General features: G+C 45.1%; 1 protein-coding gene across 1 annotated transcript in view; it reads right to left on the bottom strand.

Annotated features, from left to right (window-relative positions):
* Positions 1–820: 820 nt before the first annotated feature.
* The window catches only part of ALDOC (aldolase, fructose-bisphosphate C), a 115,109-nt gene continuing 87,936 nt past the window's right edge, over positions 821–27,993 (bottom strand). The window contains exons 5-9 of the mRNA XM_086955160.1: positions 25,172–25,332; positions 24,658–24,741; positions 9,303–9,477; positions 7,706–7,905; positions 821–5,580 (exon numbers count right to left, since the gene is read on the bottom strand). Of these exons, the coding sequence (XP_086811286.1) occupies positions 5,485–5,580; positions 7,706–7,905; positions 9,303–9,477; positions 24,658–24,741; positions 25,172–25,332 (716 nt within the window). The 3' untranslated portion in view covers positions 821–5,484. The remainder of the gene's footprint in view (positions 5,581–7,705; positions 7,906–9,302; positions 9,478–24,657; positions 24,742–25,171; positions 25,333–27,993) is intronic.

Genomic DNA, 27,993 nt, shown 5'->3' with positions numbered 1-27,993 from the left:
TAATGTAGTCCTGTCACTGGTGTCATGTTATTTTACATACATTTTATGAATAATACAGAGATAGGTATATGCATTGGTGACAGACAATTCTCACAGCATGCATTACGAAGCCTGGTTTCTGAGATGGGCTAGCCCCCGGCATTCTGGTCTAGGGGGTTAGGCGTGGACTTCACATGTAAATAGGTCACAGTAGTTTACACAAATGTGATGCAGTAACAAACACACACCATGCAGATAGGTAATATTGGTTGCTTGTGTTCAATTGTCTTGATGTATTTTACATTAACATATGGTGTGGTATTGGAGTTTTATGTAACAATTGATTATGAATTGCACTCTATTTTGTATGTTAAACAAAATTTGTTTTATAACATAAAGCTTTGCTCTGAAGTATATCCGCTGCCCACTCGCGTCTACACATGGGCTTAAACGATGTGCAGATGCAACAAAAGTACATAAAAATCTTAATCGAGGACAATTAAAGAAAGGTATGTCACCGTTGCAGAATATTTTAAAACGACTTCTGAACTTCACACACAGTAGACAAGGGTGGCCACCGTTCAAAAAGCCAGTGTGCTACCTGTAGGCTACCCATGAACCATTACTGAAGTTTGCATCCATCTACTATGTCACTGATCCCTTTCCCAAACCTCCATCCCCAGAAAGAGCATCCCATCATTCTTAGTACTAAGGAGTAGGGTGCCTGTGGCCCAGAGAGCAATCTCACATCCACCTCTTATGGCCTTCAACCAGCAACACAAGGAACCTCATTTCCTGATTGTGAACCCATAACCTGCAACAGAAACACAAACACAGGTAGTATTCTCGCTACATGATTTATTTGTGTACTATATGGCTCATTAGGTGCATACAGAAAGACCAGCACTTTTATGATACACACACACACACACACATACACATACAGCAGCAGTCACTTGTTCCCCTAACACGCTTGCTCCTGTGCTTCTCATTTAGACATGTTACATAGCCAGAGAATGTGCCACTGTGCTTTGATGGGGAGAAGGAGGGGCCACACAGGTGTTTCTGCTAAATCTTCCGAATAAATGGCAACACCCAATCATAGCTACAGCAACCCGTCAGCCCTTGAGAATCATGCAACACCACTTTAACGTCGTTGTATGTCATACAGTGCTTGAAACCCTGGGGTGTCCTGAGAACGATTAATTTCACGTGTTGCAATTGAACTCAATGGCACTCATTCATTACAACTCAGAGGGATGAAAAGCGGAGTGGGCCTCGCAAACGTTCTAGCCTGTGTCCTGTAAGTTGCATACAGATTTCTGCAATGGATGTTCAACCCTATCAGTTAACTTACCAACTACTGAGATCTCAAGGTGAAGTCCCCAGTGCTGCAGAGTAGAAGAGCACAAATGGGTAGTGAAAAAGTATAATTTCCTAAGTTTTTGTAACTAAGCAAACTGTTGGTTGAGTGTTTTCATTCTTTCAGTTGTGGTCGATTTGTATTCAGATGGTATGTAATAGGATTTTGAAAAGGATTCCAGGAATGGGCTAAACAACTTTAAACTGACACCACATGAATCACTTTTTTGGTTCCTTTAACTCTTTGGAATTGGCACCAACAGTTTGTGCCTTAAAGACTGACAGCATGATATTGTGAAAATAATAAAAAAAAACTGGAGACCCTCTTTAGCCCGCAGAGGTGAGAAACAAACCGTGTTGTTTCCATTTATGTTCTTTGTGTGGTTCCGTTTTGTCTTTGACAGAAAGCCAGTTACTTTTGTGCAATGCTAACATGGAAAGCCCATCAGCTATGGGTCTAGAGGCTTTTGAAAGAATTGTTCGGCGTGAGGCTCGAGCTGTGACCCCTCCCGATCCTTCTGTTCGTGGGTTTAGGATCGAGACCCCTGACACTCCCAGCCTGCCCCACTAGTTTTTCTGCGGATGGGTCTTCCTTGGTTCCTAGTTACCATCGAGTCCTCGTCTTCTTCCATGTTCCAAGACCAATGTCGCCAGCTCGTCTTTTTATTTCAATCGCGAGACCATAGGAGAGTGCCATGTTTATTTGTTTCTGTTATCCCTTTCCATATCCCTTTCCGGTACTAAGTAAGAAGTCGTCACTGGGGGCCGATCTCCTAGCTCATCCTTTCCCACGTGTTCCTTGTTTTAAGTAGTTTGTATTGATGCTATGACACTTGACGAGTGTGCTGTTTACAAAACTTGCATCCTCTCTTAGACAAATGGATATGAATCTTTCTTGTCATCTTAGTCTTTCACTTACGTAACTGTGCAAAGATCGACTGATATTATACTAGCTACAAAGCCTAATAAAAATATGTTCTAAAAAAGCAAAGCTTTGTTTATTTATCCTTGTCGGAGGGGCAGGGGAGCAGCAATTTCAGTTAACTGGAGCTTTTGGAGAATAATATTTCAGTTCTGTTTGTGCTTTGGTGATGCTGGGTAAACTTTAGCTTAGTCCTGATTGCTTTCTGCTCATGGACACTTTAAACATGTGGTCCATGAGATAAGGCCTTCGCAAATACTTATTTACAAGCCTCTTGCGCCGCCGGAACGTCACTTTTTCCCCATGTAAATAAGCCCCTATTGATGTTGGAGCTGCCCCTAGATGGAGAGCCCAAAACATTGTTGGAACCCCATGGCCCAAACTCTGAGGCCTTGGAGACAGTGTGTCCTTTTTAGGCCTAGATTAACTAAACGTCATAGACCCTAAAAATGAACTGAAAATGAAACATAGTACTCTGGCTGACCTCAAAGTGAAACAATCACAATAAATAGCATACAAGTGCATGGGCCTTAGAATACCAGAAAGTTCTGACATAGCAAACTCGTTTTCTATAAGGCATGTGAACTGTTGATAATGAGGTTTTCTATGGTTCTGATCATCAAGTATAACTCTGCTTGCACTCACTATGTGCCTCGGTTTACACTGAAGAGTGTCATGGTTCTCGAAGGTAGCGCCATAAGTTGGATATGGTTTATGGGGTTTTTCAAAAAGAATTCTTAAAATGTGCACCAAGATTGTGGAAACATGTGGACATTGTGTTGGTTTTACAGATCTAGTTGGAAATGTTCATATGCTGAATAAATGTAAGAGCTTTTAGTTCATGGGCCTCGCTGGACATCAGTCTTAAAGATGCTACAGATGTATTTTCAGGTGGTTCCTTGATAGTGGGCCTTATGTGTGTGGCCACCTCTGTAAGCATTGCTGCTACAGTGTTTCCCTTCTTGCGCCAAAATGACTTCAGGCCAGGTTTTAGATCATGGGGACTCTCCTGTTTCCTGTCTGTGGTAAGCTGCTTCCGCCCTTCGCAGAAATATGAGGGAAGCGCTGCATTTAGCAACTGGTGAAAAGAATGCGGAGAACAATGTTTATGCTAAGAAAACTGTATCATGGTAAAACTTACACTGTGAGTACTGATGAACTCTTGAGGCTGGACTTGCAAGGGTTGTAAACTCCTTCCTCATTTGCGGTGGCAGAGACATTACAATTATACTCAAAGAGATTACAAACATCTTTCTTGCGTGCACAAGAAAACACACTGAAGCACTAAAACCATAAAATACTGTAAGAAGTATTAAACATATAGTGTGATGACTGCATCAAATAACCAGACTACAATATTAAGGGCATTAGTTAGAGTCAGGTGAACAGCTTACTCTGTCAAAACGGAACAGATACCCTAGTCTGCCGTATTACAAGTGTCGTAGGCTATAATGCACTTTTAGTATTGTGGACGGGACATCCATCACATTTACGACGGAGTATCCCATCCAACAAACATTGAACAAGGCCCTAAGTAATCAAACTAACTTGTGAATAAACCAGAAAGGCCTGCATGGTCAGTTAATGAAAGCAGAGATCATTGCGGAAAAAATGAACTTGATTAGGTTACAGTAAAAAGTGTTTTATGCTTTAGACAATCTGTAAACTACTGAAGCATTTTTTGTCATTGAGAAGATTCAGTTTTATCAGCCCTACCTTGGATCTGAGGAATTAATACTGGAGCATAGAGAGTCTTGCTCACAATCATCTTTTAATTTCAAGTAAAATAAACATTCAAGATATTTTAAAGTGTTTAGTGTGTATGTATTACCTTGGTCAGACTTCCACTGGCAGTCAGGACCTCGGAGACGAGGTCAACATTAAGTATGGGCGAAATTTGCGAATTCGCTGTACACGAATACATGCGAAAGCGAATTCGCTGTCCGCAAAATCCGCGAATTTGTGCGAACTTGCGGATTTTTTTATTTTTGCGTGTTCGCAGGGTATTTTTCAGAGCGGCTACCGCGAACTTATCCATGCCGTCGTTTTTGGGCGTGGCCATCTTGTTCGCGGGAGGAAAACAACTCGGCAAACTCAGAATCAAGGTAAGTCCATGCAGCGTGCGCGAGATTGTATTTTTGAAGCGCGAGCACGCAAAAAAAATTTGCGAACCTGCGAATTGCTTGGCAATTTTGCACGATTCGCGAAATTGCCAAAAATCCACAAATTCCACTAGCGGAACGAATTTTCAGCCCATGCTTAGTCAACACCAGTTCCGCCATGGGGAGTCTGAAATGGACCAGGTGTTCTTTGTGTTTCTGTGGATCTCTCCTACTCCAATTTATCTGAATCACAGAGCCTAAGAGTTGCCTTCATGAAACTATTTGAAAATACTTTGCAAACTTAAGACAAAGTTGTGGGGTATAGACACAATGTGAATAGCAAAGTTCTAGTACAGATAGTCACAGGAAATAATAATACGAATCCAAGTGCAAAAAACAGAGGGCGTTTAGAAGGGGAAAAGGTAATAAATGACAATTTACTTGAGAAAATATGGACTTGTAATATTCTCTAAATAGCAGCATCGTATATAGAATGAAAACTGGGTTTGTGACAATATTATTGTTTTTAAAGTGCATTCTTGCATCTAGTGTTCTGCTGAGCTAAAAGGATCTACTGCATTATTTGCTAACCAGAGGAGAGAGAGAGAGATAGATGCAGACAACCTGTCCTGGAGCCTCTTGGTTTCTCCCCCACCGATCCCTCCCATGTTCCAGAAGTTATGTTTGGTAACAGGGCATCAAATTGAGCTACACAATACACAGAGGTCTCGGTCTCTTTCTCACTCATTTTCTCTCTCTCAAGCCACTGTTAGTTTCCAAGGCAACAGAAAAACGTGAACAATCAAAAACCTACAAAGGTTCCCTCTTAGACGAGATGTTAATTAGTAGCACACACCCTCAACAATCAACATGGATTGATTCATGTCCCAGGAACCTACCAAACCACACAAAGATTGACTCTACCCTACCTAACTCCAAGCTCTAGAACAAAGTCAAGTTAAAGAAGTTTAAGACATGACGTTTCTAGGAAGTACTGTTCGCAGGGAGGTTTTCCTAGGCCAGGGGCTGTCCTAACTACATTGGGAAGCAGAGGAATGGCAGGTGCAGCAGGAATGGGGGGCAAATTGACAGTGGGGTGGCAGGCCATACTGCAGTTGCTCAGTAAGCATGATTTTCCACATAGAGGGATTGACTGGCCGCATCAGAGTCCAATCCGCTGTGGTCGTACTGGCCTAGGGCTGCCATACCATTAACCTGAAAAAGAGAGAAAGAAAGAGATGGGTGAGAGCCTGCAAAACGGACCAAGTAAACAATCCAAACAGATCAGGGAGTGCATGGCATAGCTGCAATTTCCCACCTGACGGCCTTCTTCTTTTTCACATACAGTAGTATGTTGGATTTAGAGTCACTGAGGTGTAATTTTTAGGTCTCGCCAACACAGCGTGCATGCGATGCATTGGAGACCTTTAGTAATCGATTTCCTTTTTTGCGAGCTTTGAAACTATCTGTTTGTAATTAACAGATGGTTCCTGCTCACTCCCTCAAGGGAAACAGGCGCAGGCCCCCTCCTCTCTCCCCTGCATCTCAAACTTGTTGTTTTTTTAACTTTCAGCACGAGGCGCGCTCGCTTGTTTTAAAATTGCGTTTAATTCCACTAATACATATCAAGTGGTGGGAGCGTGGTATGGACAGTCCTGCAGCCCCGATCTAAGAATGTTTTCAGTGCACTCTTCGTGCCATATGGAAGTGTGTCCTTGGCATAGTTACTCATTAATTTTTATCATGTTACATGCTAACAACCCTGCGCATAAGCACTCGAATATAAAATGTATCACCCCTCGCCCCGTTAACTTTCCACATTGACTGAAGACCCATTTACTGTGGGTGGTCTGTTTTTAGAGGGTGGCACGCTAATCCAATGGAAGCATTTGGCGTTTTGGAAGGGTGCTCTGCAGGGGCCCCAAAAATGGCTGCACGCAAGTTGAGGGATGGTGGTCCTTCCACTCGTCAGCGAGTTGCGTTCTTTAACATCTTTGTAATCCTGTTTCGTAATGTAAAGGGTTATGAGGCTTTGTCTGCGAGGCGTGTGTGGGCGCAGAAGGGTATCAAAGAACATTGTGCGGGGATAGTCGTCATATGCATTTTCTAACTCGTGGTGCCACTGTAACCCAGCATATCGCGCTGTATTAACTAACGGTGATGAAGTAAGTGCTCCGTGCCGGAGAGCAGTGCGCCCGGGATCAGAGCAGGGTGTACTGTCTGCTCGTGTCTAACTGCCTTCTCTCCTCAGCTCGACAGCCCCTGCAGCCTGATGGAGATGGGCAGCGCCGTGAACTCTGCCGGGGATGTTCTGGGACAGTCCCCTGTGCACCTGGCCGCCTGCGAGGGGCAGGCTTTCTTCTTGCCCTGGCAGCTGCAGACGGGCGTCGACCTCAACCAGCAGGTGAGCAGGTGGGTATCCTTACCACCCAGAGGGCCGGGGAAGAATGGCAGAGGGAGTCATGTCTTTGTACAATACCGTGAAGCGGCCTGAGCAGTTAAGCCATTCCTGGGATTGTATTTAATGTAGACCTCACCTGGCAAAATAATTGATTCTGGAATCAAATTCCAATATCAATTGAGCCTGTTTCTGGACCTGTGCCAAATCGGACCCACATTTTACACGCAAGTCCTCATGCTTTTGTCCAATTCTTTACAGTGTTAATCTATACTGAACTGAGTTCATTAAGTGTGAATTACTCATTCGCATGCCAAATTACCCATCTTCCATAGTCTGCTTTTTCTTTTTTTAAAGGGTGCTTTTGGAACAGCATTCTTAAAATAAAAAACAGAAAGACACAGAGACGTGCCAGTATACAGTTGCAGTGGAAAATATGTGTGCCGATATTAAAGTATTTGAATCGTTACATTCTTGCATGTTCTGTACAGTACACATCACAGTGGGCATCCAGGCGCACTAACACGGTTTATGGTTGCACTATTTTGGACTTTCCACATACGATACACATTATTGTCTATTTGACCGACAGCGATGTGGAATTATTTAAAATGTTAAATATGTATTGTTTATGAACATTTATCACAGATATTACCTAACTAGGATAGCACTGAAGGAATTAGAACAAATAACAAGCATTGGCATAGCCAATAGGTCTCGCCTTTGAGACCTTATAAGTGTTTAGTTATCCAGCACAATATCCTTGGTGCAACAACATCAACTGTTGCATGGCTAAACACTTGTAAGGTCCCAAAGGCGAGACCTATTGGCTATGCCAATGCTTGTTGATCTTTACATTCACTCATCCTGCATGCTGCCGCAAGGCACTGTCCCCACTAACACTTCAGCCAGCAGCGACACTTCCTCTACAAACACTATTACCTCAGCTCGTTTGAGGAACGCCTCAGTGGCCGCATTCTCGTTTTCCTTTTCGCCACGCCACGCGTTGAGGGCTGAAGCTTGAAGGGCCCGTCCATAGGAGAAGGTGAGCGCCCAAGGCCTGGCTAGTGGGCAGTTGTTGATGGCATTAAGGTTGATTGAGGCTTCCTCCTCACTCTGACCCCCAGAAAGGAAAGTAACACCTGGAAAAGACAAATTATTAAAATGAAACTGGGGTGCAAGGACAATGAAGGCATACCTTCCTGCACAAAACCAATAATTAATGGCATTTTCCTCCGTCTATGTGTTCTGCAGAATGCTGCACACACAGAAAGAGTAATACATGATGAGAAATTAAGGTATTTCTTCTCAGTGCGCCACTTTTATGCCTACCCTGGAGAGGCATAAAAATCTGACGCATTCCCAGGTTTATGAAACCTTGTAAATCTGGGAATGCGTCAGAATCCATGGGTGTTGCATCGGGACACCCACAGCAACATCCGTAGAATGCCTCTTTCACACAGAGTAATGCGTGAAGATGGCCATATTTACAAGGTCATGAAAAGCCACACATGGTGGCTTTGCATGGTCTTGTAAACATGGGCCACCGCACTGTGCCACTGGAGAGTAAAAAAAAGTGACACTTCAGTGGCGCAAGGGACTTGTAAATATGCCCCATGGTACCTTGCAGTGTGAACCTAAGGCAGGCAAGGTTATGTTACAGAACATATATGACATGGTGAGGATATCGTACACTGCAGAGAGTTCCAGCGACTAGAGGGGTTTGGCGCAAGTCAGTGCATACCAGGGATATAAGGGGCACAGATGTCAGAATGCACACAAGGGATGAGGGAGGCACTGCACATACACTGTGAAAAGGGATGGAGCAGTGCAGACGTGAGACATCGTTGAGTACTGTAGCGTAAACCAATGATTGTGGTTGACAAGAGGCAAGATTGGAGGGTGCAGTGCAGTGTTTAACTTTGATGGCCAGGTGGGGAATATGATGTCACAGTTTGTACCTGAGAGGATTAGGGTCCAGTACAATCCCCGTGGGGAGTACGGCCTTTGTGTGACGCATCACAGTTCCCTCCTTGGATGGTGGGAATCATGCTTTGTTGCAGCACACACTTTTGATGGAGGAGCACGTGGGGCATCGCTTTGCACACAGGGAACAGTGGAGAGCTTGAAGAGTTGCCCTGTGTACCATGACCGGCAGGGGCATGGTGCATCAGCGCATGCGCCTGCGACTGCAGATAGCATGGCGCGTTACGGCACATGAAGGATTCTGGAGCATGGTGCATACCAGTGTGTACCCGCGCAGTATGTGGCATGGTGCGCTGTGGTACCTTAATGAGATGGCGAGGCACAGTAATTCGCAGTATGTAAGTGTGGTGGCACAGGGTATAGTAGGTCATGGTGGGTACTTTGAAAAGCAAGGGAACAGTATGTCCAGAGAGAGTACAAGAGATTCTGGAGGGTGCCGAGCAATGTAGTGCACAGCTGGCCAGAGTGTGGTGCAGGGTGGAGTGCTTATTAGGGGGTGGGGGTCACAGCACACATGAGTGATGCCAGGGCCACGAAGCACTGCAGCTCATACCTGGAACTGCAGGAGGTACAGTGCGCCGCAAAGCAGTCACCGTAGCCATGGCTACCTCCTCCGGACTGTACTTTATAGAGCAGGCATGGCCTGCAGTCACCATGTTGGGCTTCAATAGGGTGCCTTCCAGGTAGATGTGATGGTCACTCAGAGCTTTGTACACCGCAGCTAAGACCTGTAACCAGCAAAAATATCATTCAGAAGCTTGTTGGACCTAAAGACTCATAAAAGTAAACAGGCCCTGCATACAGCCTTTCACAAACCCCTTTGGTGTAGAAAAGACAGCCGCCTTGGCCTTTCTAATCGTCTACACTTCATAGATGCCTCCTCTGTCTTGCCCTGTTGTTTCTATTTCTTTTCATGCACCCTTCATCCTTTGCTGACTTTCTCTCTTGTTCCCGGTCTTGTTTTCTCTTTCCTTCTAGAGATGAGGCTTTGTATTTTGTAGCATTCACACACTCTTTCTTGCTCTCTCTGCCTCTCTGAAACTCAAACCGACTGTAAAGACATGGTGCTACTTCTGTTTCTCACGCTGGCAAAATCGCTTTCCTCACTTAAATCTTCTAGGAATACAATCATGTGATGTGTTTCCCACCCACTCTGTAACGCAAGACCAGCAACTTGGCAACTCCTGTTCAAGGATCACATTAATGGAGTGACTAGAGAAAAGGAGTGGAGGGGACGATGGGTTGAGGGTTGGCCCGCAAGAACAGTTGTGTGATAAGTTTACTTTGTGCTCACTGATTTACTGATGAAACTGATGCCAGATGCTTGGGGTGATTTTTCTGCAAATACTCGATTGGGGGGGGGGGGGGGTGGGAAGGGGTTACAGATGTGAAACAGAAAAGAATATACTGTTTTCAAACTCTGGGACTGGCAGTCACTCGTTTAATGTCAAAGACAAACATACACCAGGTGTTGGAGAGCTGCTCAATCAACACCAGGACTACACAACTGCCACCTATGTGAGCTCAGCATCCTACTAGATGCCTACTACACTTATGTGTAATCAAAAGTGCAACCCACACCGACTGATCGTTACCATAACAATACCCAAGTCTATTGTATGGTAACTATGTTTGTTTTGTACAGCATTGACTTGTAGCGGTGGCCACTTCTTGCTCTCGGGCAATGAGCGGAAGGCCATCAAAACTTTGCCTCCTTGCTTGGAGAAAACGGTACCTGATGTTGCAGATAGTCTGGCCATGAAGGAAGAGGTTTCAGAACCTATTGCAAAACCGGCACGCACTCGGCCAGCTCTTTGAACGTGACCCTACCTTGCTGGAAATCGCCACGAAGCGCCAGGGCTCTCTGCCTGCCCGCCTCCCGCCGCCTAACTCCCTCAACCATCGTGGAGTGGGGCCGCCGAGCGGAGCGTGGGCGGGCCCTTGAAGACCACAACTCCCAGCAGCCCTAGCGGGGGAAAACTACAGCGTTTGGCGCCAGGAGGCGCTCAAATAGAACGTCAGCCCCGCCTCGCGGGACGCGAGCGGGACGCCCGGGGCTAAGCCCGGGCAAAGGGCGGGCCCTCTGTGGCCCTCAGAGGCACGAAAAGGCCAGGCTAGGCCTCCCCCCTAACATCATTCTCCGCAAACTAAGGTACTGTACCCCTTTGTGACTTGCTGGTCTTTACTGAGTGTTACTACCACGCTATTGTTATCCTCTCCTGCTGCACACCCTACTTGGTGTTTGTTGACGTAGGGACTTTAGCGTCTTCATTTGCTACTATTCTAAGTATGGGGAAAAAACGGGTTCCGGTCCCAGTGGAATCTGTGAACACTCTGGATTCTTATCTTGTGCAAGTAGTTAATGATATCAACAATAAGCGCAGGCAATCCTTGGGGCTGAGTCAATCACCCATTATGCCGTTAGTGAGTCCATCAACAAGCGCTTTTATTCCCGAGTCATCCGAACTACTGCCAGACAATTCTTCAGGGTCTCCAGAAATACTAATTCCCCAAGATCTGGACCCCGAGGATAAAGCAGACTCTTACCCCCAATCAGATACACAAGTTCTGATCAACCTATCAGATAACATCATCAGCGATCCAAACCAACAGACAGACGCCACGGAAGGAGCACTTCACTCACCGCCAATTGCCACAAGGGCTGTCAGAGCTTGTCGGAAATCCACTGCGAAACGCGGGGGTAAACATCCCAGTAGGAAGAAGGTCGCTACACCACCCCAGATTCGGGCAAGGAAACAGCCCGATTCTGTCACTGACAGTGAGTTAAGAAGCGCTACCGATGAGGACCTATTTAATAGAATCCAGGATATGATTGATATAAAAATCAGGACCATCATCAAACCAATGTTAGGGAAACTGGACAAATTATCATCTGAGGTGAAAAAACTGGGAGAGGCACATAGTAAGTTGGCAGACGAGGTCGGAAATTTATCTTCCCTCGTCACAAATTTAATACCCATAAACGCAGAAGCCAATACTAATGAGAGCAGCCCGCATACCATACAGCAAGGGCAGTCACCCCCGCCCCCATTATCCTCACTACCTCTACCTCTACCACCATTACTTACAGAGGGTCAGGCTGCAGACAATTCAGCCCCTAGCATTAGCGCATCTGCTGCTATAGCGGAAGAATTCCAAGTGGACACTTCTGCCCAATTTATCTTGGAGGCTTCGCCGGTTGTCTTGGTGCTGGCCAATGTCCCTGTCTTATCGCAAGGCAAAGCAGAGTCCAACCAAGACTTAAAAGACAAAGCGTTATACTGGTTAACTAACAACATGTGTATGACAGATCAGGGCTATGATAAGCTGGCAGGTGACATTGTTATGTCGAGGAGGGTCCCATGGATTGGCAACAAGCCCAAAAAGTTCCAAGGGGATTGTGTCATCTTAAATTTTGCCAACGCTGAGGTCCTCCCAGACATTTTAAACAATATCTACCCGCCTCAACGACGTAGTGGCTCCATAATTCCTCTTACTCTCAAGTTCTTTTTTGATAAAAATAGGTTTACCACTTTACCTAAACCTCCAACCTATAAAAGACCTTCCAACGTTGATAGATGGGGAGGGGGCCCTAGACTCCGACACCACAATGAGTGGTCTCAATTAGCAGCATATAGGGAGCCAGGTAGATCCTATCGCCCACATGATTTAAATATCAGGGCAACTTTGGGACAAGAGACAAGAGGGAATGCTTGGGGTTCTGGTATAAGGGACTTCGAATATAACACCAGGGGTCTAAGGCCTACACATTGGTGGGGAAACGATCAGTTTCCGGTACACCCAATAACTCCACAACCTCCGTGGAACCTAGCTCCATTTGGACAGGCTCAGGCAGCCACTCCTCTTGTGTGGGGATTCGGCACCGGCAATAGATTTGCCCCCTTGTCTGACCTAAATTCCTGCGACTGACTCGAATTAGAATCAGTCCAAAAACAGGCTGAGGAGCCCGATCCATTACCTACAGGGGGCGGCCAGGTATTGCAACAAACAATAGCCGATTGCGCGGACGAAAATGCGCCAGTAGACCTAAGACCTCCCACTAACCACTGTAAGATAATGAGTTGGAATGTGGCGGGCTTAAACGCCAAACGCCAGGATCATGCATGGCTAAGCTTTATTTCTAAGTATCATATAATTGCCCTGCAAGAAACCTGGGACACATCGAATAACCTTTGGTGGGATGGGTACACTAGTTTTACTAACCCTGCAGTTCCGAGTAGAGCGGGTAGAGCCAAGGGGGGCTTGGCGATTCTGTTCTCACTGGCCCTAAAAGGTAGTTATAGGCAGATAAGCTCTGAATCAGACAATATCCTAATGATAGAGAGGGTGATAAGCAAAGAGTGTAAGTCTTTATATGTAAACTTTTATAACTCTAGGAATAGCGATTATAATGGCCGTAATATCGCAAGCCTAGACACTATCTTAAATATAGTACTTCAGGATAATAATTTTGTTTATGAGTTAATTTTATTAGGCGATTTTAATATTCATTTGTGTGAATTAGCCTGCAAGGGTAGTGATGCAAAGGATGCGGAAGACACAGCAATACAGGGCCCTCATTTTGAACATTCTGCAGAGGGACAGGAGTTGGAGGAACTTTTGGCCAACTTTGATTTGATTGAACCCGACTGTGCCCTAAGAACTCCAACTTTCACCGGCACTCTATATGGCACAGTGATCGACTATATCTTTGTAACCCGGGGAATCTTAAGATCGACTATGTCCTATGTCACTGTACCAACCCACTTCAGCGACCACAACCCGGTCCTCTTAGAAGTGGCCTGGGGCGCCTACATGGGGGCACCCCCAGCAACGGAAAAAGCGGCACACCCTTTGAGGACCACTGATCAAAACAGACGAGTGAAGTGGGCCAAAGTGATACCGGCCGATTTCTATAATAAATGTTTTCCCAAAATTAAAGTCCAAGTTGATCTTTGTAGAAACCCGGACACACAAGGGCATACCATAGTTGAAGCATATGAGGCAATCTGTACACAGGTCTCCAAGGAACTCCTGGTAAAAACCACCCCGGGAGAACAAGGCCAAAAGCGCTGGTTTGATCACGAGTGCTCGAAAGCACATAGAGAACTGTTAGCGGCACTAAAATCTGTACCTAAGGATAGAGCCGAAATCTCCAGGAAAAGGAAGACTTACAAAGTGACCATAAAAAATCGCAAAGACGCAATCAAACGCGAAACCTGGGACAATCTCCTCTCCGTGGCTGTATTAAAGGATAGCAGGAGATTCTGGGAGATTTTAAGGCAACCACTTTTTGCAGAAGATAACAACGCACCTATGGACTGTGTAATCGATGACGAAACATGGCTTGCCTTCTTCAAAAATGTTTATGGGGGAGATGATGACGACGGCAGTAAAAGGGTCCAGATGACTATTAACAATGTACAACCCATTATCTTCAACCCGCAAGAAGTCGAAAAAGCACTCCTGGATACAACTAAACACAAGGCACCTGGTCCGGATGGGGTCCCGGCTGACTTCTTCATGTTCTCTCCTAAGCTATGGGCCGAGGTTATGACAAACTTGTTTAACGCAGTGAACGGTAACTCGGCGCCAGCTACATGGGCCATATCTACGATTGTCCCTATTTTCAAAAACAAAGGGAGCAGGGATGACCCCGCCTTCTACAGGCCCATATCCCTACTGGATTCAACTATAAAAATCTTGGGCAGAGTTCTGCTAGCCAGATTGAGGGAAAACATCGAGGACTGTGGAGGCCTATCTGACTTGCAATACGGTTTTAGAGAAAGAAAGGGTACCATCGAACAATGTACTAACTTGCATCTTCTTATCTCTAAGTATACCGTAGCCAAGGAGGGGTCTGTGTTTCTTGCCTTTATGGACCTGTCATCAGCGTTCGATCTTGTTAATAGATCAAAATTGTGGGCGATTCTGTTAGAGTTGGGCATCGAAGAAGCCCTGGTCTCCTTCATGGCCACCATGCATCAGGAACTCTTCGCAGCAGTCCGAGTGTCAAATAACGGCAGATGCACCTCATTATTTAAATCTTTAAAGGGGGTTCGCCAAGGCTGCATCCTAGCCCCGACGCTTTTTACCATTTACATCAACGGCTTGGGGGCACATTTGCGCAGCCTGAAAGCGGACGTTCCACGTGCAGGGGATGTGCAAATTCCGGCTCTCCTGTACGCAGACGACGCCGTGCTGATTGCTCGAACTGGTGTTGGCCTTCAGACTCTTTTGGACGCTTTTGGCAGTTTTATGAACAATTTGGACTTGAAGGTGAATGTGTTAAAATCTCATACCATGGTAATGGGGCGTGAATGTACAAAAAAAAGGCACAAATCTTTTTTCTGCAGTGGGGACCCCGTCTCAATGGTAACAACATTCCCATACTTGGGTGTCTTATTTGATCAAAAGGGTACATGGGGACCACAGATAAAAGCTAAAAAGCTGGCGGTAGTCAGATCCTCCTCAGCAATCCTCGGATTTGCAGGCAAGTTGGGTGCTCGGCCTATGGAAGCCCTTTTAAAGATCTATAAGAGTAAGCCAGTGGCCATTGCACTTTATGGTTCGCCTCTGTGGGGCTATGTCAATCTTGACCCCATTTAGAGAGCGGAAAACAGATTTATTAGATCTCTTTTATCTGTCCCTCAGTGCACCCCAACATACTCAATCCATCAAGAGGTGGGCCTACCATACTTGTCCGACCTACTGAACTTAGCACCCCTGACTCTATGGTTGAAACTATGGTTAAACGAAGACCTCCCATTAAACCATACAATCTTGAAGGATGTTTTATCATTAGATAAGCATAGTAGTATCCCATGGTTGTCATATCTAATTAAATCCTTTACCGACCTGGGCCGCCCTGAGCTCTTTTTAAGCCCAGATAAAATCAGGGTGGAAGACATAGGTTACATTAAGAAGGTCTTTATGAATAGGAAGGAAGCGCAGCGCGAGGATATAGAACTACTGAAGCCATCAGTTAGGTCTCATGACCTTTTGGTTAGCGCCCCTTCCATTGCATCCTATCTTATTTTTGTAACCGTTCCATATCACAGGTTTCTGCTAACCAAGTTCAGGTTTAACCAGATACATTATTATCTTGGTTCATATAAGGGATGGCAGAAGCCAGACGAAGCCCCACCTTGCAGATGCGACGACTTTTCGGTGCAGGACACACTGCATTTCGTCATGTTCTGTAGCTTCTTCCAGGAGCAGAGGAAAAAATATCTACTCCCTGTCCTGAAAGAAGCAGGCTTTATTCAGGTCCGTCCTGCCTTGCTCTATTTACAGCTTTTGCCAAACCCCCGTACCACCTTTTGCATTGCGAATTTTCTAGTTGCCGCAGCAAGGGCAAAAGTTGCCGGTCAAAACTCGCCTTAGTAATTTTTAAAATGTCTTAACATGTGCATAGTATTTAACTTTTTATTGGTAGTTTTAATGTTTTTATGAATATGCTGGGCTATGTATGTATGGGCATATGTATCCTATGTTATGTCTTACTGTTTATCGTTTATGTTTTCTTTGTATGACTTGTAATAAGTCGAAATAAAGATATCCTGACTGACTGACCCAATCTGCAGCGGAGTTCAACCTGCACACTAACAGGCCCCTGTCCCTCCTTAGAAGGTCGGGTAGGGTGATCCCGGTTGTGTCCTGGATGAGTGGGAGGGCTTCTTTGAAGGTCCTAGTTTGAAAGTTGTTTTTCTTTAAAGTTGCGAGATTGCATACATTCTTCAATTTGTGCGCAGTGTTGCAGATTTGGGCTCCCATCACCCATACTGACTTCCGGCCATGGCTCTTTCCTTTAACTGCGATCCCAACAAGCAGATTTGCATTACTGCATCTTGGGCTGAACTTCAGGGTATAATTAAGGAACCGTCACTGGAGATGCGGACCCCTGGTACCACGGCTCTGGGCAGCTCGATTTGGTGAGCAAGCTGTAGAAGTCAAAGAGTCCTTCTCTGCAGCATGAAATGCAGACTCATCATTTTGGAAACTCAGTAATATCATGATGAAAAGCAAGATTCGCATCAGACCATACTGTGATGTTTTTAACTTCTTTGGCAGAGCTTGTTGCGTCACATATTTCTTCATGATAGTGTCAAAGGGAAAGCTGTTGTCAAGAGGACCTCCCACTCTGAGGATATCAGTTTTTGACCCTTTGCTGCACAGTTAGCTCTCCTTCATCCACTGATGAAGGTGGTTTTGCTAGGCGGTTATGTTTTTTTGGCAATCTACCTTTTTGAACGCTCCCTCGGCTACGCAGTTGACTATCATCTGCATATATGACAAATAGTGTCTCGAGTTGAGCAATCCTTTGGGTTCGCAGTTCAACTTACAGGGTGGATAGTGGGGGAGCCAGAGGAGAGCCCCATAGGACTCCACATGTTGGTTTTCGCGTATTATAAGGAACCACGTTTGATGTTCTCCTTCAGTTTGACAAGAAGGAATAACAGCAATAGGCGACCATTCCCGAGATCCTGGACCAGATCTGCTGTCATTCCAGGTGTGTTTTCTAGTCCACCATGTGGTAGGCTTCAGACAAGTCAAGGATATTTTGGAGAAACCTGCCCCAGGGAGGATAGTAGGTTTTCTCTGGTATCTATCTGCAATTGTGGTTTCTGTCCTTTCTAATGTCAGATTACCGATCATGAAGAGTCACATTGAGTTTAGAAGTTTGCACAATATGGCTCTGCATTATAGTGTAAAAAAACATAACTGGTATTATTCAGCCTCATAGATCTTCACTGGCTCCCCTTCCTGACAAATGTCAAGTACAGATCCATTTGCATTATCTACAAAGCTAATCACACCAACACCGCAGACTTCAATGTTGAATAATGACTCCCAGGTTACAACCACATCACACATCTGATGAAAGTGGAGATTCAGTATAAACAAATTAACTTGAATGCCCCTCCAACCCTAAACCTCGGCTTGCTCCTCACTAGCTAATCTTCAGAATAGAACTCAAGTGCCATCTCCCCTTTGACCCTCCAAACAGCCGACCCGCTGCTCTGTATGTGCCACTGCATATTCTTGTGCTTGTGTAACAGCCATGCACCTACAGCCAGCACACCTGGGCACACATTCTCGGGAATTCTGTAGAGAGTGCTCTGCTGCTCTCATATTGGTACTCACCCCCCCCCCCAAAAGTAAACAAATCCTGAGGTTTATTTTTGTGTGCCATCTTTAAATGAGTGCCTGGTGCTGCAGTTTGTTTGTGAATAGGTTTCAACAACACAACTGTTAATTTCCAAATGCTTACTAGTAAAAGGAAATTTCTTAGTTCTGTCCTAACACCAGTGGTTTGGAGAGTTTACAGTGCACTTTTGCAGAACTATAGGTGCAATGTTTGTTTTTACAGGTAGTTCATCCTAATCTGAATACTTTGGTAGTTGTTTAGCTCCAGACTTCACTGCCATGGAATAAGAATGACATATTTAGAGTTTTAATCGGTTTTTCTGGTAGGCTCATTATTCGAGAGGATATTTTACATGTATCCATTTATTTATGTTTTATGGTTTGCAGTAGCTTGGTAAGCATGGCATGGTTCCTAAACATTGCAAGGAGTACACTGTGCGACGTGGAAGGTTCACAGTTCTGCTGTGAATTGACAGTCTAAGGGCCATATGTATCAAGCAAATTCGCATTTGCAAACGCCATAATTCGCAGAATTTCGGCGTTTGCGAATGCGATTTTGCCAAATGGTATGTATTAAGGAAAATCTGGTGCAAAACAAGGAATCTCAAAATTTGCGATTCCTTATTTTGCAATGTATGAAGCAAAAAAAATGCAAATTGTCCTTAAGGTACCGCAAATTACCATCAACTTCAAGTTGGTGGTAATTTGCGAATTCCTTGAAAAATGCAGATTTTTGCGTTTTTCAAAGTGCCATGTGACGCACATACATGCCCATAGGCCATGTATGTGCGCCACATGTGCACCCATGCTTATTTCAGGGGTGCAACAGGGTGTCCTTTGGACACCCCTGCACCCTTGAAATTATTCTCAATTTGTGATTCTCAAATTGCGAATCGCAAATTGAGAATAGCTTCCCATTCATTCCTATGGGCCTCCTGGCCCATAAAAATGAATGGGAAAGTATTCCTTAATTGCGATTCGCAATTTGCGAATCGCAATTAAGGAATACTAAGAATTCGCAAAAAAAATGCGAATTTGTACATACATCCCTATTTGCGATTCTGAAATAGGGATTCCTAAAAAATCGCTATTTCAGAATCGCAAATCAGGTTGATGATACATATGGCCCTTAGACTCCCAGAGGCAGAGGAAGTTTAGTGTCCGTTCCAGCTGCGTCAGACAGACGAACTTTAGAAATCGCAGCAAACATCTTTTTTTGCCTAATTTAGGAAGACCATGCATGATTTTTGCCTTCCCCATCTGACCTGCAGCATATAAGATTTGCTGATTACCTCTAACTGGTGCTCTTTTATTTTCATATCTCCGACTGGGGAACAGAATAACATATTCAGAATGTAACAGGCATGCGTATCATGTAGCCGCAGTCCTGGGCAGGGCTTGCAGACCACTGATGTCGGTGTAATTCCCCATTCCGCAAACGGTAGGCAAGAAGTGCATATTCGCTCTGAAAGTGCCTCTCTGCAGATCTTTCATCATTGATCTGTCTCAGAAGGGCCACACCTTCAACCGTGATGTTCTCCCCATGCTAGAGAGATGTGGGACAAGAGCACACTGGCTGATGTTCTCTGGTGGTGCACCAATGGCACAGTTGTGAACTGAAGCAGAAGGGCTAGTGGAGGTAGACAAAAATGTTGAAATATGGGTGAGGATAAAGCCTGAACATATACGTGTGGGGGCTCCATGAAGTCGTTTTTACCATTTGTACTCAACTAAAGCCAAGATAGTGACACATTTACTCCTGACTGCAAAGCAGGTAATAATGCCCAAACAGACGACCTGAAGATTCTGTCATATGTTGAAGGGTTTGAAAAGCCAGAGTAACTTGAGTCATTCAATTAACAACATGTATTTATTTGCTGGCGACGTGGCTGCCCTTGCTAAACAAAAGAGGAAAGTGACATTCCGGAAATGCTAGAGACTGTTTTCCTAACTTCCTGCAGGATAATGTCTCTGTCCTTATAGTGGAAAAAGTTTGCAACAACAGGTCTAGGGACTGTGCCTGGAAGTCAGTGCAGGACTCGAAGTTCCATTTCAAAGGAGACGAAATGTGTGAGGCCTGGTATAGCTAATGTTTGGGGTTTCCAGTTTTCTATGAAGCCACCATGTTGTTGGCCTCTATATTTTCAAGCAGTCCTACAATAGGGATTTTGCTGCAATGCGACTACCTTTCAGAATCTTTAGCATGGCTTTCCAGATAGTGTATTTTGTCTTGTAATGACGTCATTTCCCATCGCAGCTCTGACACAGAAGGTTGAACCTCCAGAAGCAAAGGATTCGATTTGTTTTATGAGATTCTGTCATGGAAGCCTCTGTGGAAGTCTTACCTTAGCATGGAGCGGTGTTAGTTTCTATTAGCATATCTGGCTTGTGCAACAGTTTTTTTTCCCCTTCATCTTTGCTGCTTTCTGGTTCTCCACACTGGTAATGTATTACTATTTCTAGTTGCTGTAATTGTGTAGATCTGCTTCAGTCGAAATATGACAGCTGTGCCAGGTTCAGAGCATTTGATCTTGCACAGCTGCCAGCCAGGGCTTTAAGTGGGCTGGGTCTCATCGGTGCTGAGCACAGGCATTTTTTAGGTCTCGCGCCTAGCGTTCCAGTGCGCAGCACTGCTCACGCAGCGCGAGACCTCTTGAACGGGGTTTACAAAGCTACCCACACGCTCGTGCATGTGGTTTTGCTTTCACCATCGGGCATTGGCTTGCGCGTGCTTTTTTTATAAACGACACGCATTTGGGCAAAGAAAGGATAATGTCCCGCCTTTGAAACACCCCTTCCCAATGGTGGCATTCGCCTCGCTGCTGCTGCCATGCTCCCTCCCCCACTCCTCTGTGGTGCGCGTGCACCACTGGCAAGTACAAAGATTGTATGCATTATTTCGTTATTTTTCTGTGCGTTTTAGCATATCACACGACAGCAATAAATACACACTTCAACTTTGTGGGGGTTTTAAGTCACAGATCCCTGAATACCCCAGCAACACAAAGGCTTCCTCTCGAGAGCGCATCTCTGCCCCGGCATTGTTTTTTATTTTATTTTCTGCATGTCTCTGTCTGTGTGTGTCTCTGTATGTGTGCCTACGTATGTGTGTCTCTGTATGTGTCACTAAATGATTTACGAGTTTAGAAATGGATCTTGAGTGATTTTAAACTATTCTGCTTATTTGCACATATACGTTTTTAAAACTGATTCACAAGTTTTAATAAATGAAATTCAATAAGGTTACCTGCATTCTTTACTGAGAGCAATTCTCCCCAGTACACCGCAAGATCTCCTCTTTCACGTTGAGGGAGACCTGACCAGACTCACTTCCGGTCGAGTGGGAGTTGGCGTCATAGTGGCCCAACTCCTCTCTACAAAAACGGATGCCCCTCCAGACGCGCAGCGGACGAGCGCAATGGGCACGCCGAAGGGCACGCCAAAGGCAAGCCCATCTGCGCCCGTCCGCACCCTGACGTGTCCAGGAGCCAGGGACCCTTGTCATTCCGCCCTCGACTCAGGCCTGTTCCCCCTTTAAACCTACTCCAGCAAAGAAATGTTAGCACTAAGAACTAACCCTCGTTGGTGTGTGAGGGTTCATCCTGAAAACCATTGCAGTGCCAGGCACTGCAGTGCCGGACATACCGCTAGACAAGTCCGTTCCAGTTGTTTATCAATATTTACCAAGGGACAAGGACGGCCCACACAAGGTCCTAGCTCTCCCATTTATTTTTTTTGGTGACATATTTTAGCCTATTTGATTTGTTGTTATTTAAGTTGGTTGTAGTCGATGCAGAGACAAAAAATAGTCCTTATGTTACAATGCTGTAAACAATACAGTCTTGAGGAAGGTGAACCGTACCCTCTAAGGCTAGTCAAACTGTGCGTCAACAATTGCACCATTATTTTGAGGCAGCACACAATGCTAGTTCTCATGATTTAGGCCATACGCCTAATTGGATTTGCTACGCCCCTTTTAAAGCACCCCCAGTTTTTTTTATCCCACTTAAAGCCCTGCTGCCAGCACACAACAGAGTGGATGTAAATGTAAATGTCTTATCAAACCACGAATGTAGATGGAGTCGAATTATGGTCTACCACGATGCAGGACTTTTAATAAACAGACATTTCTTATCATGACCACTAGATGGAGCCTCTGGACTATTTCTGAGTTAATTCAGTTTTTGGAACGTTGCATTTTGCAGATGCAGTGCCGGTCCTAAACAACGTAATCCAGACCAGATCTTCAACCCATCATCTCTGTAGTAAAAGTTGGGCACAGACTCAACCTCACGGGATTTGAGGTTGTCTGCAATGCAAATGGAAGTGTAGGACACGGCCTGCATGTCTCTTGATATAAGCTCAGCAAGACCTGCTACTCCTATTGCCGTGCTCTGATCGAAGGTTCCTCCGGTTCCAATAAGGCGTTCTCTGGCAAGAGCATTAATTTGCAAAGTGTAGCGATGGTGGGGGATCAGGAGCTTGTATAGAGGATGAGCCACGGGGAGCTGCCTCAACGTAGAAATGCAGAACACCTCTGCAAAGACATGCGTATGCAGGAAGTGGGAAAGAGCCTGGTGGGTGGAAAAATTGGAGCTCCTCACCCACATCTTGGCAAGCAACCAGTCCCACTCATCATCGCTCGGCAGGAAGATGGGATTATCCTTTTTATTGGATTAATGTAATTGATCATATACAAAAAATACATGCTTGTGGCCACTCACTTCCGCACAGACATATATGTGGCCTGTCTCACTCCTGTGGACCAGTAGTTACCAGTGTGAGAGGGCCCACCTGAGCCACCCCATTAGTTCCACACAATTACAACCCACTGGCGGCTGGCACACTCTGGGAGTGACCTCCAGGGATCAGCTACCATTTTATTTATTTTGAAACAATTGACGTAAAAATAAATTTGCTGTCACCAGTGTCCATATATCCTTGAGTTTAGATGCAATAGGTAGTTCTTCCGCATAGGTATCTAACACACTAGTAGAGCAGTACACAGCTGTGTAGCAGTGAGTGCCGCTAGCGCCAAGAACTGTCCATCAGTATATAGGTCTCCCAATGTGGTCACCCCTGCTGCCTTCAATATTTCCATTGCCCTGGATTCGTGTGTGACAGATATTTGGATGAACAGCCAGGGGCATAGCCGTGCATAGATAGAGGGTCTGCCTGTTCTAGCACTTAACCCATGCCAGGCCTTCGAGGTATTGATCTCTAGCCGAGTGATCTCAGACCATGTATGTAGTAAAATGGCTATGAGGGGACTAGGGTGGGCATCATCAGCTTCTACCGCCGAGTGCGACAGATAGCGCTTTGGAAAGTACCAATAATGTGCAATCTGTGCTTGTGCACAAAGGTAATATAATTGCATATCCGGGGCGCCAAACCCGTCCCTCTGATATGGCTGTGTCAGTATATCCCAGCTTCCTCTAGACTGCTTGCCAGCCAAAGCCAGTGTCATCATACATGTTTTGAGGGTCTTAAAAACCGCACTGTACATTACAATAGGTATATTCACAAACATATATAAAAACCAGGGCAAGACAGACATTTTCATTATCGCTATATGGTCAGCCAGTGACAGCGGAAGCCGTATCCACCTGGTAAGTTGGTCCATCAGTTTCACAATTGCTCGTCCGTACATGCGGGCCACTGCCTCCGGGTCCCTGTGTATCCAAATGCCCAGATATTTGATGATTTCAGTATCCCATGCAAATGGGAATTCCATATGATGTGGGGCAGTACTTTGTGTAAGGGGAATATGGTGGACTTATCCCAGTTTATGCTGAGGCCTGAATATATTTCAGATCTCACATACTTCTACATCTCCATACAGAGAGAGTGGGTGTTGCCTAAACCTCAGTGCAGCCGACGCTTGATTATAGCAAACACAAGGTGATGATGGACGGAGTGCTGCAACTTTTCAGGCACTCACCCCCAGTCACAGACCTGGATTGAATCCATCATCGTTACAAGCCGGGTGGCTCTCCACATTCTTCCCCACGTTAGCTCGCCCCTTAATTAAGCCAATCTTTCTTCTTTGATCTGGGAGAGGCACACTCCCCCCTTTATCTCGTCCCTTCTGGTGAAAGATCTTACAAGATGCCTCCATAAGACTGAGACCCCTCTTTCGCCTTTAATATATGTTTTTCCTGGGCACATTAGTATTCTATCAAATGAAGATATACATGCAACTCTGTCAGAATATTGCTATTTTACAACGCAGCTGAAAGAACCTTTTAAAGCCCTCTTCTATTTCCCATATTCACTACATATAGATGCTCATTGGTGTGTGAGAAGACTATTCTTTCTCTGCTTGTCAAAATATATGATGCTTCTCCTCTGCTGTGGAGGCACCTGGTACAGCCATCTTAAACATTCACTGTACCTTCCATGAGCCATAGTAACACACCTCTGCATGAGGGACAGAGGGGTTGAGAATGTAGGGGGTGCCCTTGCTGATCTCCCACTGGGCTTCCCCAGTCCTCCATCATCCACCTGGAAAAGACTAGCAGGTATGAAAATACAAACATCCCTGCAAAGTAGAAATGTTGGGCCATGTGTCCCAGCATCTCACAAATGTCTCAGGATACGTCTAACTCTAAGGAAGGCAACTCTGCCCAAGGTTGGAGATCTCTGTCTAAAAGATGCGTGGCATCCTACCTGCCTCCTAACCTGTGCTGTGTCTCAAGTAGGCCTCTGCTCCAAGGGATCTCTGCTGGGCTGGCTTGTTTCAGGCACATAAGACTCACCTTCTCTGTCACATACTGGCATCGCTTCAGATCATGGTCCCCGTCGGGCAAGATTTCTGGTTCCACGATGGGCACAATGCCGTTCTAGACCAAGAACAAACCAGTCAATGATTGCCCCAATACTCTTCTACATCAAGAACAAATTGAGTACCAGCTCGGCACAGAAAACGCAGCATGAAATGGCTTGCAGGGCAAAAAAAGCATCTAGCAGACCTCACCTGTCCAACTCCACACACTGTGTATGGGGTGGCATTCCGCGTTCTCACCTTCTCTCCACACATTTAAGCACAGGTCTATAGCACTGTGCAAAGGCGCAGCTGGCAAGTCACCGGCTCGGGATGGGGCTTTTGTACCTTGTGCATCTATCTAGGTGTAAATAAAGAAGCCTCTCTATGCACCCTACAGCCTCATTCTTGCAAGCGAGAACACAGGATCCTATCCTCTCCTTGACGAGTAGGGCGCAGGGGCACTGGATGCTCTGGAGGTTATGGCACTGGGTATCCGAAGGCCTCACCTGTTGGCAGATGCTGGCGTAGCGGGCAAGAACATTGGCATTTTCAATAATGGCCAGATTTGAAGGAGTGTTGTCACTGATCTTCAGAACGCAGCGCCACTTTGCAAAGTCTGCTCCATCCTTCTTGTACTGGGCACACCGCTCAGCGAGGCCGTCCAAACCTAGGAGAGAATCAAAGGCACAGTGAGCACTGGGTGCAACAGGAAACTTTAAACCCAAAGGAGCAGCAAAAGCAAAGGGTGGCAGAAAAGCGCTGGGAGGCCTTATGGTAGCCATGCGCTTTGCAAATACCTTTCCATTCCAAAAGGTTATCACTGAAATGTGTTTAACGATAACAAGCTTTTCATGACATAGGCAAAGGTGCTTCGAGGACAGGTGTCCTGCAGAAAGCATCCTGTTCATTAAGTTTTGTAGTGTCATTCCTATATTCCCAATAGGTTCTGTGCATTAGAATAATATACACTATAGATTTGACATAGGACTGAGGTCAGTATGTCTCTATCGAGTATAGTAAACTTAATTGTGTGTGTGCCAGCTAACTCAGAGGTTACTAGAAACTTTCTCGAGTAAACAAGAAGGGATTAGTATCTGACAACGACATAAACATGACAACTTTGTTTCCCCTAGGACAGGAACAATATCTTCAGAGTCGTGGAAACAATAGATAACTATTTTACTCAGTCAATCGTGCATGCTTCGTTTCTACAGAGTTGCACAGAAATAGTGAGACGGGCGTTTCAATAAAAGGGTTTATTGAACAGTCTTGTTTCTCATGCAAGAGATATGAACTGCTACAATCGTTAGACAGAATGCAAAGTATAATGCGTACAGCCCAAACAGTAATATAAAATAATACTGTAATAGCATTGTCTGTTGCTATGACATATAAAAATACATACATAAATAACACAGGCTAAAATGCTTAACTGGTGCTTCTAAAATACGCCTACCCCAATGTACCTAACCTAGGTCTAGTACCAGGGAAGAAGTAGGTGCTGTTTAGCATAAGTTTTAGTTCTGCCAAGAATTGCCAAAGGTTTCTCTAGGTTCTAATCAGCTCCATACCTTAGAATGAGAGAAGTCGGTATCTCTTTCACGGGACTCGATTTCTAAACACCCCGCAAGGGGAGTCAGAAACATTGGAGCTGGATTCTCAGCAGGAGTATGTCAGCATCTTGTCAGTGCGTCAGCTGGAGAGTTGGCTTCCTTCGGCACTTGCTGTAGCGAGCTGCGTTGTGCAAGTAGGTAGTCGAACTTCACCAAACCACACCGTGCTTTGCTATAGCAAGTGAAGGCATATTTATACCTTGAAGGTGTTTAGGAATGCCAGTATTGACGTAAAAGTCAGGGATATGAACGTCATGAATGAACCCCTACGAAATAGTTGTTCATGCATATTAATGAGTTCTTGGAGAAATCAATATCCAGGCAAGGGGAAGTCCCTTCAGCTTAAGAGTCTGGTTTTCCAAGAAATCGTTGTGACATAGATGAACGGATGGAAGTAGCCATGCCTGTATTTGGGTAGCATGGGCTATGCCTAAATAAGGACTGGATTTCTATGCCTATGTAATAGCAATGTGAATTGTACCTATATAAGGGCATGAATCGGGACATTCATTCAGAATCTAAATCGATGCACAACAGTTTCAGGTTCGAAAAATACTATAACATCCTAATCTCTAAAATTGGTGTGATTAATGAAATGTGTTAAAATGTAAGGGGAGAGAAAAGGAGGGGGAGGGGAGACTGGGAGTGAGAGGCTTGGGGAGGAGATGAGATAGGAAAGAATAGAAAAATGAGAGCGGAAAGGGAAATTAAAAGTCTAGACTATGATAAATGTCTGTCAAACAAACTGCAGAAACTACCAAAAAAGTATGGAAATTGGTCATGGGAGGAGGGATGTGATGTTGGGGAGGAGAGGGTGGAGGGTGGTTAGAAAAGAGAGGGGACATTGTGGGAAGGGAGGAAAGGGTAGATGATGGTTAGGGAAGAAGAGGGTTGATCATGGTTAGGGAAAGAGAGGGAGATGATGAACTGGGACAAAGAAGATACAGAGAAAATAAACATTTTAAAAGGAGCATAGGATGCAGAGCAGCAAGAGTGCGCTGCTTTGGCCTGCTTGCCAACTAGGAGCAGAGCGGGTGCCATTGGTTCTTCATCATGTCAATCAGGAGAACATCTGTTGTTCATACACAACATCCCAGGCTCACCTAGAGAGTTATCTGTACAAATTGTACCAGTATTGCAAATAAACATAGTGTATGTGATTTTCACTTCTCGTCCTTATGAACGTATTGTGCTGTACTAGCATCACTGCACTTTGGTAAACGCCTAAGGCTGCCATAGATAACTGAGAGGATTGCAGGGTTGCAGGTTCGGTTTGTATTCCAGGCACAAATGGAAATTATATGCACTATTTATGAAATGTATGGTTGCCTGGCTTCAAAGCAGAAGTTGAACTGTCCATTTAAAATGTGAAATTACCCTATTCTCTATAAACATCCAGAAACCCTGCCGAGAAACAGACTCCTCATTTATTTGTTGACTTCTTTATGTGATAAGGCCTATCAGCTAAGAGGAAACAAGGCTCTAGTGCAATCATAATTATAAGATGTTCCTTTCAAGGAGAGTATTGTGCAGAATACAAAAACAGGAGAAATGAAAGTTTACAAGGCAAGTCTCAATATGACCTGTACAGGGCATGAGGTTGAGCTAGGGTGACTACCTGATTGAGTCAATCACACCATTGGAAGGACAGAGGGCGAGAGAGAGAGAGAGAGAGAGAGAGAGAGGGAGAGAGAGAGAGGGAGAGAGGCAGAGAG

Source organism: Lissotriton vulgaris, chromosome 2_1 (assembly GCF_964263255.1).
Source record: "Lissotriton vulgaris chromosome 2_1, aLisVul1.2, whole genome shotgun sequence".
Taxonomy (NCBI): domain Eukaryota; kingdom Metazoa; phylum Chordata; class Amphibia; order Caudata; family Salamandridae; genus Lissotriton; species Lissotriton vulgaris.
The sequence above is the reverse complement of the archived record's forward strand: the minus strand, read 5'-3'. Positions and strand labels throughout refer to the sequence as shown.